Below are 17,500 nucleotides of genomic sequence, written 5' to 3' on the forward strand. Positions count from 1 at the left end.
ACTGTGTGAGTCTATGTGTCTCTGCGTGAGTCTATGGGTCTCTGTGTGAGTCTATTGGTCACTGTGTGAGTCTATGGGTCTCTGCGTGAGTCTTTGGGTCTCTGTGTGAGTCTTTGGTTCTCTGTGTGAGTCTCTGGATCTCTGTGTAAGTCAATGTGTCTCTGTGTGAGTCTATGGGCCTCTGTGTGAGTCTATGGGTCTCTGTGTGAGTCTCTGGTTCTCTGTGTGAGTCTCTGGATCTCTGTGTAAGTCAATGTGTCTCTGTGTGAGTCTATGGGCCTCTGTGTGAGTCTATAGGTCTCTGCGTGAGTCAATGTGTCTCTGTGTGAGTCTATGTGTCTCTGTGTGAGTCTATGGGTCTCTGTGTGAGTCTATTGGTCACTGTGTGAGTCTATGGGTCTCTGCGTGAGTCTATGGGTCACTGTGTGAGTCTATGGGTCTCTGCGTGAGTCTATGGGTCACTGTGTGAGTCTATGGGTCACTGTGTGAGTCTATGGGTCTCTGTGTGAGTCTATGGGTCTCTGTGTGAGTCTATGGGTCTCTGCGTGAGTCAATGTGTCACTGTGTGAGTCTATGGGTCACTGTGTGAGTCTATGGGTCACTGTGTGAGTCTATGGGTCTCTGTGTGAGTCTCTGGTTCTCTGTGTGAGTCAATGTGTCACTGTGTGAGTCTATGGGTCACTGTGTGAGTCTATGGGTCACTGTGTGAGTCTATGGGTCTCTGTGTGAGTCAATGTGTCACTGTGTGAGTCTATGGGTCACTGTGTGAGTCTATGGGTCTCTGCGTGAGTCAATGTGTCACTGTGTGAGTCTATGGGTCACTGTGTGAGTCTATGGGTCACTGTGTGAGTCTATGGGTCTCTGTGTGAGTCTCTGGTTCTCTGTGTGAGTCAATGTGTCACTGTGTGAGTCTATGGGTCACTGTGTGAGTCTATGGGTCACTGTGTGAGTCTATGGGTCTCTGTGTGAGTCTATGGGTCTCTGCGTGAGTCTCTGGTTCTCTGTGTGAGTCTCTGCATCTCTGTGTAAGTCAATGTGTTCTGTGTGAGTCTATGTGTCTCTGTGTGGACAGCTGCCCCATGGGGATTGCTTTGAGGTTAGACGTTTCGCAACCCCATGCTGGGAGCTTGTTTTCCATTCAGTTCTGCGCCCGGAACGTCGGACATCCTGCGACACAACCCGAGAACGCAGCACAACGACCCACAAGCAACAGAGACAAAGATCCCCCGTATAGCCTCAACAGACTGTCGGGGCAAGTGCTGTTGACGTGCGGCAGCATCTATACTGGCCTGCCCTGTGGCACACGAGGGGGTGGGTGGCCAGCACCACGCCAGGCCGCCTTTGTCTCCCCCAGTGGCGATGCTTACTACACACCGCAAACTCAGGTGATCATTCGAGGCTGAGTCGACCTAGGGGAGGTCCCATTCATGTTGGTAATAATCGTCACCGGTGTTGGCCGTGAGCAGGAATCGAACTCGGGTCGCCGGGGACCGCTGCGCAGTGCGCTAACCGCTGCGCCACCACTCCCCGGCGAGGCCTACGCACAGGCAGTCATGGTCTCTCCACTGCTGGATGACGAGGGAACCCTAAACACCACCATTACATCACCACCCCCCCATCTCTCTCCCCTCTCTCTCTCTGCACTCTCGAACTCCGCTCTCCCCACGCTCCCTCTCTCTCCCTCTCTCTCCCTCTCTCTCTTCTCCCCAAATTCTCCCCCCCCACCCCCTTCATCATCTCCCCCCACTCTCTCTCTCTCCCCTCTCCCCAATCTCCCCCCCTTCAAATCTCCCCCCGCTCTCTCCCCTATCTCCCCCCCCTCCCTTTCTCCCTCCTCCCTCTCTTTCCTCTCCCCAAATTCTCCCCCCCCCCCTCATCATCTCCCCCGCTCTCTCTTTCTCTCTCCCCTCTCCCCTATCTCCCTCCCCCCCCCCTTTCCTTTCTCTCTCTCTCTCTCCCCTCTCCACAATCTCCCCCCCTTCAAATCTCCCCCCGCTCTCTCCCCTATCTCCCCCCCCTCCCTTTCTCCCTCCTCCCTCTCTTTCCTCTCCCCAAATTCTCCCCCCCCCCTCATCATCTCCCCCGCTCTCTCTTTCTCTCTCCCCTCTCCACAATCTCCCCCCCTTCAAATCTCCCCCCGCTCTCTCCCCTATCTCCCCCCCTCCCTTTCTCCCTCCTCCCTCTCTTTCCTCTCCCCAAATTCTCCCCCCCCCCTCATCATCTCCCCCGCTCTCTCTTTCTCTCTCCCCTCTCCCCAATCTCCCCCCCTTCAAATCTCCCCCCGCTCTCTCCCCTATCTCCCCCCCCCTCCCTTTCTCCCTCCTCCCTCTCTTTCCTCTCCCCAAATTCTCCCCCCCCCCTCATCATCTCCCCCGCTCTCTCTTTCTCTCTCCCCTCTCCCCTATCTCCCTCCCCCCCCCCTTTCCTTTCTCTCTCTCTCTCTCCCCTCTCCACAATCTCCCCCCCTTCAAATCTCCCCCCGCTCTCTCCCCTATCTCCCCCCCCTCCCTTTCTCCCTCCTCCCTCTCTTTCCTCTCCCCAAATTCTCCCCCCCCCCCTCATCATCTCCCCCGCTCTCTCTTTCTCTCTCCCCTCTCCCCTATCTCCCTCCCCCCCCCCTTTCCTTTCTCTCTCTCTCTCTCCCCTCTCCACAATCTCCCCCCCTTCAAATCTCCTCCCGCTCTCTCCCCTATCTCCACCCACCCCCCCTTCACTCGCTCCCTTCTCTCTCTCTACCCTTTCCCCAATCTCCCCCCCCCCCCCCAGTTCATTATCTCCCTCCCTCCATCTCAACTCCCTCCCCCTTTCTCCCCTCCCTCCTTCACTCTCTCCCTCCTCTCCCTCTCCCATCTTCACTATCTTCTCCCCCCCTTCACGCTCTCCCCTCTCTCTCCTCTCCCCCCTTTCCTCCATCCCCCCCATTCATTATCTCTCTACACTTTCTCTCTCCACTCACCCTTATCTCCCCCCCCCTTCACTCTCTCCCTCTCCCTCTCCCCCTATCCCCTATCTCCCCCCCTCCCCCTATCCCCTATCTCCCCCCCTCCCTTTCTCCCTCTCCCCTATCTCACCCCCTCCCTCTCTCTCCAATCTCCCCCCCCCCAGTTCATTATCTCCCTCCTTCATCTCAACTCCCCCCCCCCCTTCACTCTCTCACTCTCTCCCTATCCCCTCCTTCTCCCCACTCTCTCCCCCACCCCCCCCCCCCCGACAGTTCATTGCCTTCGCGTCGCTCTTCTTCATCCTGGTCTCCATCACGACCTTCTGCCTGGAGACCCACGAGCACTTCAACCACGAGGTGAACCGCACCGAGGTGGTGGACGCCGCGAGCGGCCGCACGGCCACGCGCTCGCGCGTCGAGACGGACCGCGCGCTCACCCTGGTCGAGGGCGTCTGCGTCGCCTGGTTCACCTTCGAGTTCCTCGTACGCGTCGCCTGCTGCCCCAGCAAGCGCCTCTTCGTGCGCAACTACCTCAACGTCATCGACTTCGTCGCCATCTTGCCCTTCTACCTAGAGGTGGGCGCGGGTGGCTCTGGTGGTGGTGGTTGGTTGTGGTGGTTGGCTGTGGTGGTTGTTAATTGTGGTGTTGGTTGTGGTGGTGGTGGCTGTGTGGTTTGTTTGGTGGTTGCGCAACTACCTCAACGTCATCGACTTCGTCGCCATCTTGCCCTTCTACCTAGAGGTGGGCGCGGGTGGCTCTGGTGGTGGTGGTTGGTTGTTGGTTGTGGTGGTTGGCTGTGGTGGTGGTGGTTGTGGTGGTGGTGGTGGCTGTGTGGTTTGTTTGGTGGTTGCGCAACTACCTCAACGTCATCGACTTCGTCGCCATCTTGCCCTTCTACTTGGAGGTGGGCGCGGGTGGCTCTGATTGGTTGGTTGTGGTGGTGGTGGTGATGGTGGTGGTTGGTGGTGGTGGTTGTTGGTTGTGGTGGTTGGTTGTGGTGGTAGTTGTTGGTTGTGGTGGTTGGTTGTGGTGGTGGTGGTGGTGATGGTAGTGGTGGCTGTGTGGTTTGTTTGGTGGTTGTGGTGGTTGGTTGGTTGGTTTGGTGGTTGGTTGTGGTGGTGGTGGTGGTTGTTGGTTGTGCTGGTGGTTGGTTGTGGTGGGAAAATGTTGTTGATGATGATGTGTGGGCGACGATGAAGCCTCCACATCTCCCTTTCTCTCCACGTATCCCCAACATCTCCGACATTATGTCCATGCGTCCCTCCACAAACACCTCCTCCACTCCCACCCCCTCTGCCTCCTCCCCCCCTCCTCCCTCCCCTCCCTCCTCCCCCCTCCTTCCTCTACACTCCCCCCCCCTCCACTCCCACCCCCTCCTCCCCACTCCTCCTCCCTCCTCACCCCCCTACTCCCTCCTCCTCCCTCCTCCTCCACACTACCCCTCCTCCCTCCCTTCCTCCCACCCTCCCCCCCTCCTCCCCTCCCGCCTCCACACTCCTCCTCCCTCCTCACCCCACTCCTCCCTCCCTCCCCCTCCTTCCTCATCCCTCCCCCTCCTCCCCCCTCCTCCCCCCTCCTCACCCCACTCCTCCCTCCCTCCTTCCTTCCTCCTCCACACTCCCCCCTCCCTCCCCCTCCTCCCCACTCCTCCCTCCCTCCCCCTCCTCCCCACTCCTCCTCTCTACTCTCTCTTCCTCCCTCCTCCCCACTCCTCCTTCACCCCTCCTCCCCCCCCTCCTCCCTCTCCCCCCCCTCCTCCCTTCCCTCCTCCACACTCCTCCTCGCCCCCCCTCCACTCCCACCCCCTCCTCCCCACTCCTCCTCCCTCCCTACCTCCCCCCCTCCCCCCCTCCTCCCGCCTCCCCACTCCTCCTCCCTCCCCCCTCCTGCCCCCTCCCCCCTCCTCCCCACTCCTCCCTCCCTCCCCCTCCTCCCCACTCCTCCTCTCTACTCTCTCTTCCTCCCTCCTCCTCCCTCCTCCTCCTGCCCCCTCCCCCGCCCCCCTCCCCCTCCCCGCCCCCCCGCCCCCCCCCCCCGACAGGTGGGCCTCACGGGAATGACGTCGAAGGGTGCCGAGGACGTGCTGGGCTTCCTGCGCGTGGTGCGCTTCGTGCGCATCCTGCGCATCTTCAAGCTGACGCGCCACTTCGTGGGCCTGCGCGTGCTGGGACACACGCTGCGCGCCAGCGCCAACGAGTTCCTGCTGCTCGTCATCTTCCTGGCGCTGGGCGTCCTCATCTTCGCCACCATGATCTACTACGCCGAGCGCCTGGGTCTCGGACACTCGTTCGACCAGGACGACCAGACGACGTCCTCCTCCTCCACGTCCTCCACGTCCTCCTCCTCGTCCTCGTCCGACCACCACAATCACCAGCATCAGCAGACCAGCTTCAAGAACATCCCCATCGGTTTCTGGTGGGCCGTGGTGACGATGACGACGCTGGGCTACGGGGACATGTACCCCAAGACGTGGTCGGGCATGCTGGTGGGGGCCCTGTGCGCGCTCGCCGGGGTGCTCACCATCGCCATGCCCGTGCCCGTCATCGTCAACAACTTCAGCATGTACTACTCGCTCGCCATGGCCAAGCAGAAGCTGCCCAACCGGCGCAAGAAGCACGTGCCGAGGCCGCCACACCGCGGCTCGCCGCTCTACTGCCGGCCAGAGCAGGGGCCGCACGCCAACTGCGTGCGCAGCGACCGCTGCCTGCTGGTGAAGGGTGCCGGTGGTGGTGGTGGTGCCGGTGGTGGTGGTGGTGGTGGCGGTGGTGGTGGTGGTGGTGGTGGAAGGAGCGTGGCGTCGGCGGGACTGGTGGTTGACCGTGCAGGTGAGTGTTGTGGTGGTGAGTGTTGTGGTGGTGAGTGTTGTGGTGGTGAGTGGTGTGTTGGTGAGTGGTGTGATGGTGAGTGTTGTGGTGGTGAGTGGTGAGTGGTGAGTGGTGTTGGTGAGTGGTGTGGTGGTGAGTGGTGTGGTGGTGAGTGGTTTGGTGGTGAGTGGGGTGGTGGTGAGTGGTGTTGGTGAGTGGTGTTGGTGAGTGGTGTGGTGGTGAGTTGTGTTGGTGAGTGGTGTGGTGGTGAGTGGTGTGGTGGTGAGTGGTGTGGTGGTGAGTGGTGTGGTGGTGAGTGGTGAGTGGTGTTGGTGGTGAGTGGTGTTGGTGGTGAGTGGTGTGGTGGTGAGTGGTGTGGTGGTGAGTGGTGTGGTGGTGAGTGGTGAGTGGTGTGGTGGTGAGTGGTGTGGTGGTGAGTGGTGTGGTGGTGAGTGGTGTGGTGGTGAGTGGTGAGTGGTGTGGTGGTGAGTGGTGTGGTGGTGAGTGGTGTGGTGGTGAGTGGTGTGGTGGTGAGTGGTGTTGGTGAGTGGTGTGGTGGTGAGTTGTGTGGTGGTGAGTGGTGTTGGTGAGTGGTGAGTGGTGTGGTGGTGAGTGGTGTTGGTGAGTGGTGTGGTGGTGAGTGGTGTTGGTGAGTGGTGAGTGGTGTGGTGGTGAGTGGTGTTGGTGAGTGGTGTGGTGGTGTTGGTGAGTGGTGAGTGGTGTGGTGGTGAGTGGTGTTGGTGAGTGGTGTGGTGGTGAGTTGTGTTGGTGAGTGGTGTTGGTGAGTGGTGTTGGTGAGTGATGTTGGTGAGTGGTGTGGTGGTGAGTTGTGTTGGTGAGTGGTGTGGTGGTGAGTGGTGTGGTGGTGAGTGGGGTGGTGAGTGGTGAGTGGTGGTGAGTGGGGTGGTGAGTGGTGAGTGGTGGTGAGTGGTGGTGGTGAGTGGGGTGGTGGTGAGTGGTGTTGGTGAGTGGTGTGGTGGTGAGTTGTGTTGGTGAGTGGTGTGGTGGTGAGTGGTGTTGGTGAGTGGTGTGGTGGTGAGTTGTGTTGGTGAGTGGTGTTGGTGAGTGGTGTTGGTGAGTGATGTTGGTGAGTGGTGTGGTGGTGAGTTGTGTTGGTGAGTGGTGTGGTGGTGAGTTGTGTTGGTGAGTGGTGTGGTGGTGAGTTGTGTTGGTGAGTGGTGTTGGTGGTGAGTGGTGTGGTGGTGAGTGGGGTGGTGAGTGGTGTTGGTGGTGAGTGGTGGTGGTGAGTGGGGTGGTGGTGAGTGGTGTGTTGGTGAGTGGTGTGGTGGTGAGTGGTGAGTGGTGTGGTGGTGAGTGGTGGTGGTGAGTGGTGTGGTGGTGAGTGGTGTTGGTGAGTGGTGTGGTGGTGAGTGGTGGTGAGTGGTGGTGGTGAGTGGTGGTGGTGAGTGGTGTGGTGGTGAGTGGTGTGGTGGTGTGGTGGTGAGTGGTGTGGTGGTGAGTGGTGTTGATGACTGTTGAGTGGTGTGGTGGTGTGGTTGTGAGTGGTGTTGGTGAGTGGTGTTGGTGAGTGTTGTGGTGGTGAGGGAAGTGAGTGTTGTGGTGATTAGTGGTGTGGTGGTGAGTAGTGAGTGGTGTGGTGGTGATGTATGCAGTGGTGGTGGAGGTTGCGGTGGTGATGAAACGTGGACCCCCCTAATGGAACATCTTCGCCGGTTAGAAACATTTAGGCTGGCCTGCCTACGATCCGTCCTGGGTTCAACCTGCAGGCTGGATTGTGTGAGGAGCTCACACATCTTTGAAAGATCTGGACAAAGTCCCATCAGTGAGCTCCTCCGGCAGGCAAAGCTGCTTTGGCTGGGTCATGTAGCCCGCATGCCCAGCCACCGCATGCCTAGACAGCTTTTGTTCGGCCAGATCGAGGGGCCTAAACGGGCGCGGCACGGGCTAGAGAAGAGATGGAGTGATGTGTTACTGGAAGATGTGGAGCTGAGTGGACTTGCCGATGACTGGTACCAGCAGTGTCAAGATCGGCCTCTGTGGAGGAGGCTCGTGAAGGACGCTACTGGGCAGTTGGAGGCAGTCGCCCTCCAGCAACAACGGAGGGCAGAGGAGCGACGCTCACAACAACGAGCGGAGCGCCGTGCGGCTAAATTTCAGCAAGTTGGCACAGTCGGGGGTACAGCTGGTGGTGCATCTACCGGCCATCTCAGTTGGGCAACTCATGGCACCTGCTGGGTCTGTCCCGTGACCTCCTCCTGCACCTAGCCTGGCACAGTAGGGGTACAGCTGGTGGTGCATCTACCGGTCATCTCAGTCGGGCAACCCAAGGCACCTGCTGGGTCTGTCCCGTGACCTCCTCCTGCACCTAGCCTGGCACAGTAGGGGTACAGCTGGTGGTGCATCTACCGGTCATCTCAGTCAGCCAACCCAAGGCACCTGCTGGGTCTGTCCCGTGACCTCCTCCTGCCAGCAGCGAGGCCTTCGACACCAAATGAGACTGGCAAAATTTATGATGAGACAAGTCTCCTTTTGTTGACCCCAAGATGTGCCGGATAAAGCTCGTAAGATGTTTTTTCGCGTGTTAACTTTTGCGTGGACATCTCTGCCGTGTTGAGCGAAGCTGAATATGGTGTCAAAGGTTACACCTAGAATTTTGGGGGTTTTATCTAGTGGGAGGCGTTGGTTGTTTATGTTGACGTTGGGATGTAAGTTGGCTTGATGAAGATCAGGTGTGAAAAGGGTGACTTGTTGATTTGGATGTTGAGAGTTGAAGCGATCTATTGGCTAGGAAAGTGCTGATCCGTTTTAGATAGGAGTTGATGGAGTTTTCCAATTTGGGTATATTTTGATTAGAAGTGTAAACTGTGATGTCGTCGGCATAGCTCACTACTTGGACTCCTTTTGGAGGAGTTGGTAGATCGTGGAGGTAGGTGTTGAACAGCGCCGGGGATATTATGGAACCTTGGGGTTCCATACCTACGTGACTTTACCGAAAAAACATAAGAATATGAATCCTTGCAGTCACGAAAGCTTCAAATCTAGAATTAAAACCTTGGGGTACTCATGCATGAATGTTTCGTGAGGAGGTTTGAATATCACGAGAGAGAGAGTTGGCGTGATTGGCGGCCCCCTTAGGTAATTTGTAAGCCAGCAAACAAGGCCTGATGGTAACGTAGAACCCTGGCTGATGTTGATGAGCGTTAGATGGTTAACGGTGTCGAAAGCCGTTGTAAGGTCTTTTTAAATCCTTTATATTAAGTTCGCTTGCTTGCTTAGGACCGTGCAAATCTTTCGGTCGTTTTTTAACCCACTTCCCGTGATCCAATCGAGCTGACATTTTGCACACAGACTCGTTGTGCGTGACAATGCATTTTCGTGAATTTTTTTTCCAAAATTTTACACTGTTCAGGGAAAAATAAATAAATATTTAATTACCAATTGTTTAATGCTGCCAGACAATTAATGCTGCCAGACAATCATCTGACCCATAGGTGGCAGCCATCTCAAGCCAGAGGACGAGAGGACTCTAGCCGCCCCGATGCCACGCATATAAAGGATTTATAGTGAAAAACTTTGTTTTTACGGGTTTACTTGTTCTGAAACCGTTGGCAATTTGGGTGGTTAGTTTGAGAAGAGCTGTCGTTGTTGAGTGTGCAGGGCGAAAGCCGTGTTGGTGAGCTGGTGGTGATGATTGGAAGGATTAGGGCCTCTAAAATCTTGATTGATGGGCAAAGTAGGGAACTCGGCCTGTAGGACATTGCTTGATTGAGGTCTTTGCCGGGTTTTGAAAGTGGGATAACTGTCGATGATTTCCAGACGGCCGGAATGAGGTTGCACTGGAGGCGTTGATGGTGGAGGCGAGAAACTTTATGCCAAGGGGGCCGAGGTGTTTGAGGTGGGGCATAGCGACGCCATCGGGGCCGATTGCAGAATAATTTTTGGCTTTTTGATTGCTAGTTTCACCTCTTCAAGGCGAAATTGGGGGGGGCGTCATTTAGAGGTAGTTCCTTGATTTGACGGATTTTTTGACGGGTGGATTTATCGGAAGAGTGTGGGATGACTGATGAGAAAAGTTTGTTGAAGTGGTGGGCGATGTTATTGTTGTTGTTTATGACGGATTTATTGTTGAAAGTGATTGCACAATTGGGTGGCGGTCTGGAGTGTCCGTCGAAGGCTTTGATGGTTTTCCAAAGTTTTGATGAGTTTTGGCGACGGTCAAAAGATTCAACAAACTCGTGCCAGCATTCTGTTATGGCTTGATTGATTAGCTTTCTGATTTCAATATTGAAGGCTCGGATTTGTGGTGATGTAGGATTTTTAGTCCTAATAGTGTTTCGTTGGTTTATTGGCGTTGTGGCTTCTTTAGGGAGGCAGGGAAGATGTTGTTTGTAGCAACCCGCAGGGACGGTGCGCTTGGTGGTGGTCGCGATGATGTTTCTGAAAATCTTTTCCGAGTTATGTGTGGCTGTGTGGATATGGTTGATGTTGTCGGCGAATGATGCGTCTGATTCTGAAGTAAAAAGTGGCCAGTTGGCTATTTTAAAGTTGTAATACAAGCGGTGTTTAGGAGTTTGTGGAGGCTTGGCGGCGTTGAACGTCAACACAATTGGTAGGTGGTCGGATCCAAGGGCCGCAAAGACTTGCCAGTCGATGGATGAGAGGAGGTTTCTTGACGCGATTGAGATATCTGGTGAGGATGAAGGGCCATGTGACGGAACTCTGGTGTGATTCTTTTCATTGAGTATCCCCATAGGGGCAGCCGTTCAAGATATCGGCAATGAGGTTGCCACGTGCATCTGAAAGGGAAGAGTGCCAACGTTTATTGTGGGCGTTGAGATCTCCAATAACAATTGAGTCCAAACTCTTTGGTTATTTCGGTGAAGTCACGTTGGTAGAAAAATAATAGATCACGACGTTTCGATCTCAACACAAGCAATCGTCATCAGGTGGGACAACCACAGCAAGGAAAAACTGCTGAAGTAGGCTTGCAGACACGAAAGCTTCAAATCAACAATTGAGTCGTTTACACCATTGGAACCTCATTTGCCAGTAAAAAATATGATAATTGGTTTTTTACCCTTTTATCTGGCAACAAAACTGAAGGTGTCAGTTTTGTTGCCAGATAGAAAGGTAAAAAACCAATAATCAATTGAGTCGTTGTTTGGTAAAGGTCGATTTGTATTGAACTGATAGTTGCGAGGCAAGAACTGGTCGCTGGGATGTAGACGTTGATTACAGTGAGTGGGACTAGATGGGATTTGATACGGACGCTTAAGACTTCTGTGGTGATATCAGAAGGAGGCATTGGGATTTAAATTTATTCAAATTGAATGCTGTTATGGATGAGGAAACCTAGACCGCCACCAGCTGTCGGTCGGACTCGATGGAGGAAAGTGAAATGTTGAAAGTTGGGCGGGCGAGAAGTGACGTTCTGTCTTTCCGACAGAGCTGTTCTTCACCTGAGGACGGCTGCTTGCGTTGTGGCCGAAACGTCGTGAGAATTGTATTTTATGTTTGATTTTCATTGTTTTATTATTTCCCTTCTACGTGACTTTACCGAAAGATCCAAGAAGATGAATCCCTGCAGTCACGAAAGAAGCTTTAAATCGAAAAATAAAACATCTGGATTTTTTCATTTTCATTAGGACGCTGTCTTTCCGACAGACCTGTTCTTCACCTGAGGACGGCTGCTTGCGTTGTGGCCGAAACGTGAGAATTTTATGTTATTATGTTTAATTTTTATTAATTTATTATTTCCCTTCTACGCGACTTTACCGAAAGAACCAAGAAGATGAATCCCTGCAGTCACGAAAGAAGCTTGAAATCGAAATTTAAGTGGCTTTTAATTTAGTTTCTCGGATGGTGGCTGTATTAATGGAGATTTTGTGTAGGCACGTGCTGAGTTCAAGAGCTTTCTTGTTGATGCTGTTGATGTTTAGTTGAAGGATTTTTAGGTCGTTTTTGTTGTGGACGTTTTGTTGTTGTTCTTGTTGTTATTTTAGTTATTGTTGTTGCTGTTATTGTTATTGTTGTTGTTATTGTTATTTGTGTTATTGTTGTTGTTATTGTTGTTATTGTTTTTGTGTTATTGTTGTTGTTATTGTTGTTATTGTTGTTGTTATTGTTGTTATTGTTATTGTTGTTGTTATTGTTATTTGTGTTATTGTTGTTGTTATTGTTGTTATTGTTTTTGTGTTATTGTTGTTGTTATTGTTGTTATTGTTATTATTGTTGTTGTTATTGTTGTTATTGTTGTTGTTATTGTTGTTGTTATTGTTGTTGTTATTGTTGTTGTTATTGTTGTTGTTATTGTTGTTGTTGTTGTTATTTGTGTTATTGTTGTTATTGTTGTTGTTGTTATTGTTGTTGTTGCTGTTATCGTCACACTTGACCCCCGCTGCTAACCCGACTTTGCCCAAAGGTTCACGGCAGAACGGAGAGGCGAGCTCTGGTGCTGGTGGAGGAGGAAGAGGCGGCGGTGGTGGTGGCGGTGGCGGTGGTGGCGGTGGTGGCGGTGGTGGTGGCGGCGGCGGCGGCGGTGGTGGTGGTGGAGCCAAGGGGAGGAGGAGGTCGACTGACAGTCGACGCCACGGGCGCAGGTCGAGTGCCCGCGACTCGTTCGGCAAGGGGGCGACTTGCTTCCTCCTGTCGACGGGCAGTGACTTCACCTGCTCGCCCGACAGCGTCGCCCGCAAAGGTGGACTTCGCGTTCCAGCGGAATGGGCTTCTCTGCCGATGTGTGCCTTCGAGTGCCAGGAGGGAGAATCCGATGAGCAATGAAGCTCTTTGCTCACAGATGTCCACTAAGGGGGCAACGGGGGGGAGGTCAGATGGTTGCAGCGACAAACGCAAAGCAACGATGTTGAGCGCAACGTGTGGGAAAGTTAAACACTTAAAAACGTAACTGTTTTTAAATTTCTATGAGAATATTTATACTGCTGATGTCCAGTAAAGGGGGCACGGGGTAAGAACGTTGCCCCAACTAAAACTAAACTATCCGTAATAAAGGTTGTGTTGGGTTAGTTCGCGTAAGTGTGTGAATGTGTCGGTAAAACCCGCCACCAGCCGACACGACCAACTAGTGAGGGTTGTCACGTTAACAGAACGTGGCCAATGCGTCACTAGTACAGCACTAGTGTGTAGTGTATAGTGTAGTGTATAGTGTAGTGTAGTGTATAGTGTAGTGTGTAGTGTAGTGTATAGTGTAGTGTGTAGTGTATAGTGTAGTGTATAATGTAGTGTATAGTGTAGTGTATAGTGTAGTGTAGTGTATAGTGTATAGTGTAGTGTAGTGTATAGTGTAGTGTGTAGTGTAGTGTATAGTGTAGTGTATAATGTAGTGTATAGTGTAGTGTATAGTGTAGTGTATAGTGTAGTGTATAATAGTGTATAGTGTAGTGTATAGTGTAGTGTGTAGTGTATAGTGTAGTGTGTAGTGTATAGTGTAGTGTATAATGTAGTGTATAGTGTAGTGTATAGTGTAGTGTATAGTGTAGTGTATAATAGTGTATAGTGTAGTGTATAGTGTAGTGTGTAGTGTATAGTGTAGTGTATAGTGTAGTGTATAGTGTAGTGTAGTATATAGTGTAGTGTATAGTGTAGTGTATAGTGTAGTGTAGTATATAGTGTAGTATATAGTGTAGTGTAGTGTATAACGTAGTGTAGTGTATAGTGTAGTGTGTAGTGTAATGTGTAGTGCAGTGTATAGTGTAGTGTATAGTGTAGTGTAGTGTATAGTGTAGTGTATAGTGTAGTGTATAGTGTAGTGTGTAGTGTATAGTGTAGTGTAAAATGTAGTGTATAGTGTAGTGTATAGTGTAGTGTGTAGTGTAGTGTATAATAGTGTATAGTGTAGTGTATAGTGTAGTGTATAGTGTAGTGTATAGTGTAGTGTATAGTGTAGTGTAGTATATAGTGTAGTGTAGTGTATAACGTAGTGTAGTGTATAGTGTAGTGTGTAGTGTAATGTGTAGTGTAGTGTATAGTGCAGTGTATAGTGTAGTGTATAGTGTGTAGTGTAGTGTACAGTGTAGTGTAGTGTATAGTAGTGTATAGTGTAATGTATAGTGTAGTGTACAGTGTAGTGTATAGTGTAGTGTATAGTGTATAGTGTAGTTTATAGTGTAGTGTACAGTGTAGTGTATAGTGTAGTGTATTGTAGTGTATAATAGTGTATAGTGTAGTGTATAGTGTAGTGTACAGTGTAGTGTATAGTGTAGTGTATAGTGTAGTGTATAGTGTATAGTGTGATGTATAGTGTAGTTTATAGTGTAGTGTATAGTGTAGTGTATAGTGTAGCGTATTGTAGTGTATAATAGTGTATAGCAGAGGTGGGACAAAGTCATTGTTATGCAAGTCCAAGTCGAGTCGCAAGTCATCAAATTCATGACTCGAGTCTGACTCGAGTCCAAGTCACATGACTCGAGTCCACACCTCTGGTGTATAGTGTAGTGTATAGTGTAGTGTACAGTGTAGTGTACAGTGTAGTGTATAGTGTAATGTATAGTGTAGTGTATAGTGTAGTGTATAGTGTAGTGTACAGTGTAGTGTACAGTGTAGTGTACAGTGTAGTGTATAGTGTAGTGTATAGTGTAGTGTATAGTGTAGTGTATAGTGCAGTGTATAGTGTAGTGTATAGTGTGTTGTATAGTGTGGTGTGTAGTGTAGTGTATAGTGTAGTGTATAATGTAGTGTATAGTGTAGTGTATAGTGTAGTGTACAGTGTAGTGTACAGTGTAGTGTATAGTGTATAGCAGAGGTGTGGACTCGAGTCATGTGACTTGGACTCGAGTCAGACTCGAGTCATGAATTTGATGACTTGCGACTCGACTTGGACTTGCATAACAATGACTTTGTCCCACCTCTGGTGTATAGTGTATAGTAGTGTATAATAGTGTATAGTGTAGTGTACAGTGTAGTGTATAGTGTAGTGTATAGTGTAGTGTATAGTGCAGTGTATAGTATAGTGTATAGTGTAGTGTATAGTGTAGTGTATAGTGTAGTGTATAGTGTAGTGTATAGTGTAGTGTATAGTGTAGTGTATAGTGCAGTGTATAGTGCAGTGTATAGTGTAGTGTATAGTGTAGTGTATAGTGTAGTGTATAGTGTAGTGTATAGTGTAGTGTATAGTGTAGTGTATAGTTTACGACGTTTCACCAGTAATTACAACCACCTTCATCAGGCGACAGCCAGATTGCTGGCTGTCGCGTGATTAAGCTAGTTGAAACGTCATACCGATTTGAATTGGTCGTGGGTAACCCCTAGGTCGACTCAGCCTCAAACGAGTGGTGCGTAGCCGGCCGCGCTGATCGTAGGTGCGGGATTGTGCGACCACCACAATGGTGGTGTCTGTGTGTCTGTGTGTCTATGTGTGTATGTGTGTCTGTGTGTCTGTGTGTGTGTCTCTGTGTGTGTGTGTCTGTGTGTCTGTGTGTCTGTGTGTGTGTGTCTGTGTGTGTGTGTCTATGTGTGTTTGTGTGTCTGTGTGTGTGTCTCTGTGTGTGTGTGTCTGTGTGTCTGTGTGTCTGTGTGTGTGTGTCTGTGTGTTTGTGTCTATGTGTGTATGTGTGTCTGTGTGTCTGTGTGTGTGTCTCTGTGTGTGTGTCTGTGTGTCTGTGTGTCTGTGTGTGTGTGTCTGTGTGTGTGTGTCTATGTGTCTGTGTGTGTGTGTATGTGTGTCTGTGTGTCTGTGTGTGTGTGTGTGTCTATGTGTGTATGTGTGTCTGTGTGTCTCTGTGTGTGTATGTCTGTGTGTGTATGTGTGTGTGTCTGTGTGTGTGTGTCTGGGTGTGTGTGTCTGTGTGTGTGTGTCTGTGTGTGTGTATGTGTGTGTGTGTTTGTGTGTTTGTGTGTGTGTGAAAGGGCGGTCCTGCACGGATGCCATATTTTCTGTCCGTCTGCTACAGCAGATGTGTAGGGAATTCCAACAAGACCTACATCTCTGCTTTATTGACTTGGTCAGGGCCTACGATACCATCAGTAGGCCTGGGCTCTGGGTTGTTCTTCGTGCTTTCGGAATCCCTGACCCTCTGCTCACGATCATTAAGGACCTTCATGATGGTGAGTGGGCCCGGGTAAAACTACGTGGCCGGGAGTCAGAGCCTTTCCCTGTACACCTTTGGGTGCGACAGGGATGTCCTCTGGCTCCCACATTATTTAACATCTATTTTGACCACGTAGTTCGTGAAGCCTTCAATAGCTGTACCGGGGGAATTACCATTTGGTACTGATATAATGGGAGGCTGATCCACGCCCGGGTGCGATCAAGGGATGGCTCCCTATTGGTCAACCACGTTATGTATGCCGATGATTTGGTAATAGCTGCTCATTCAGAAGAGGAGTTGGAGACGCTGCTGCTGAGACTGGAGCGTGCCACTAAGAGGTGGGGCCTTACCATAAGCCCCACCAAAACTAAGCACCTGCCTGGGTATTTTGTACCATCGGACACTCCACCCCCACAACTCCCAATCGGTGATGGGGCAGTAGTGGAGAGAGTTGAGAGTTTCCCATACCTGGGCAGTGTGCTTATGACTGGCTCCAGTTTAACAGCAGAGGTCTCACTCCGAATCAGTCGAGCGGCAATATCTTTTCATCGGTTGTGTAACGCTGTGTGGAAGCTACCTGGTCTGTCGCTCCGCACGAAGCTTCAGGTCTTCTCGGCCACGGTCATTCCCTCCCTTCTCTACGCTTGCGAAACGTGGACCCCCCCTAATGGAGCATCTTCGCCGGTTGGAAACATTTAGGCTGGCCTGCATACGATCCATCCTGGGTTTAACCAGGCTGGATTGTGTGAGGACCTCACAAATCCTTGAAAGATCTGGGCAAAGTCCCATCGGTGAGCTCCTCCGGCAGGCAAGGCTGCGTTGGCTGGGTCATGTAGCCCGCATGCCCGGCCACTGCATGCCTAAACAGCTTTTGTTCGGCCGGATCGAGGGGGCTAAACGGGCGCGGCACAGGCTAGAAAAGAGATGGAGTGATGTGGTACAGGAGGACGTGGAGCTGAGTGGCCTTGCCGATGACTGGTACCAGCGGTGTCATGATCGGCCTCTGTGGAGGAGGCTCGTGAAGGACGCTACTGGGCAGTTGGAGGCAGTCGCCCTCCAACAACAACGGAGGGCGGATGAGCGACGCTCACAACAACGAGTGGAGCGCCGGGTGGCTAAAGCACAGCAAGTTGGTACAGTAGGGGGCACAGGTGGTGCATCAGCCAGTCATCTCGGTCATCTCGGTCAGTCGACCCGTGGCACCTGGGTCTGCCCCGTGACCTCCTGCCAGCGGGCGTTCGACACTTCACGTGGCTTCAAGGTGCACTTGGCCTGGAACAAGCGTCGTGGTGACGTCACCGCCACTTCGTGGCAAATGGCGGTTGTTGTTGTTGTGTGTGTCTGTGTGTGTCAGTGTGTGTGTTTGTGTGTCTGTGTGTTTGTGTGTTGGGGACAGAGATGGGGAGCGGTGGTGCAGTGGTTAGCGCCACAAACCCGCCCGTGATGCGAGTTGGATTCCCACTCACGGCCAGCCAACACCACCGGTCACGATTTTCCTGAACCGGTCCCGGGCCTCCTCCCCTACGTCGACTCAGCCTCAAATGAGTACCTGGTGCGGTGTGCAGTAAACTATCGCCACTGGGGAGACAAAGGCGGCCGGGCGTGGCGCTGGCCACCCACCCCCTCGTGTGCCGTTCCGGCCTTCATAGGTGCCAGCTAGCAGCACTTGCCCCTACAGCCTGCCGAGGCTACACGGGGGACCTTTGCCTGTGCGTGTGCGTGCGCAGGCTACGAGAAGTCTCGGAGTCTG

The 17,500-nt window shown here is 52.1% G+C and overlaps 1 protein-coding gene across 1 annotated transcript in view; it reads left to right on the forward strand.

Moving 5' to 3' along the window:
• Window positions 1-17,500, forward strand: part of LOC144951883 (voltage-gated potassium channel KCNC3-like) — a 55,847-nt gene that overhangs the window by 38,244 nt on the left and 103 nt on the right. Inside the window, exons 2-5 of the mRNA XM_078882231.1 lie at window positions 3,215-3,517; window positions 4,984-5,767; window positions 12,129-12,404; window positions 17,478-17,500. The exon at window positions 17,478-17,500 is cut by the window's right edge and continues 103 nt beyond it. Of these exons, the coding sequence (XP_078738357.1) occupies window positions 3,215-3,517; window positions 4,984-5,767; window positions 12,129-12,404; window positions 17,478-17,500 (1,386 nt within the window). The remainder of the gene's footprint in view (window positions 1-3,214; window positions 3,518-4,983; window positions 5,768-12,128; window positions 12,405-17,477) is intronic.

The sequence above is a fragment of the Lampetra fluviatilis genome, chromosome 64 (assembly GCF_964198595.1).
Source record: "Lampetra fluviatilis chromosome 64, kcLamFluv1.1, whole genome shotgun sequence".
Classification (NCBI taxonomy): Eukaryota; Metazoa; Chordata; class Hyperoartia; order Petromyzontiformes; family Petromyzontidae; genus Lampetra; species Lampetra fluviatilis.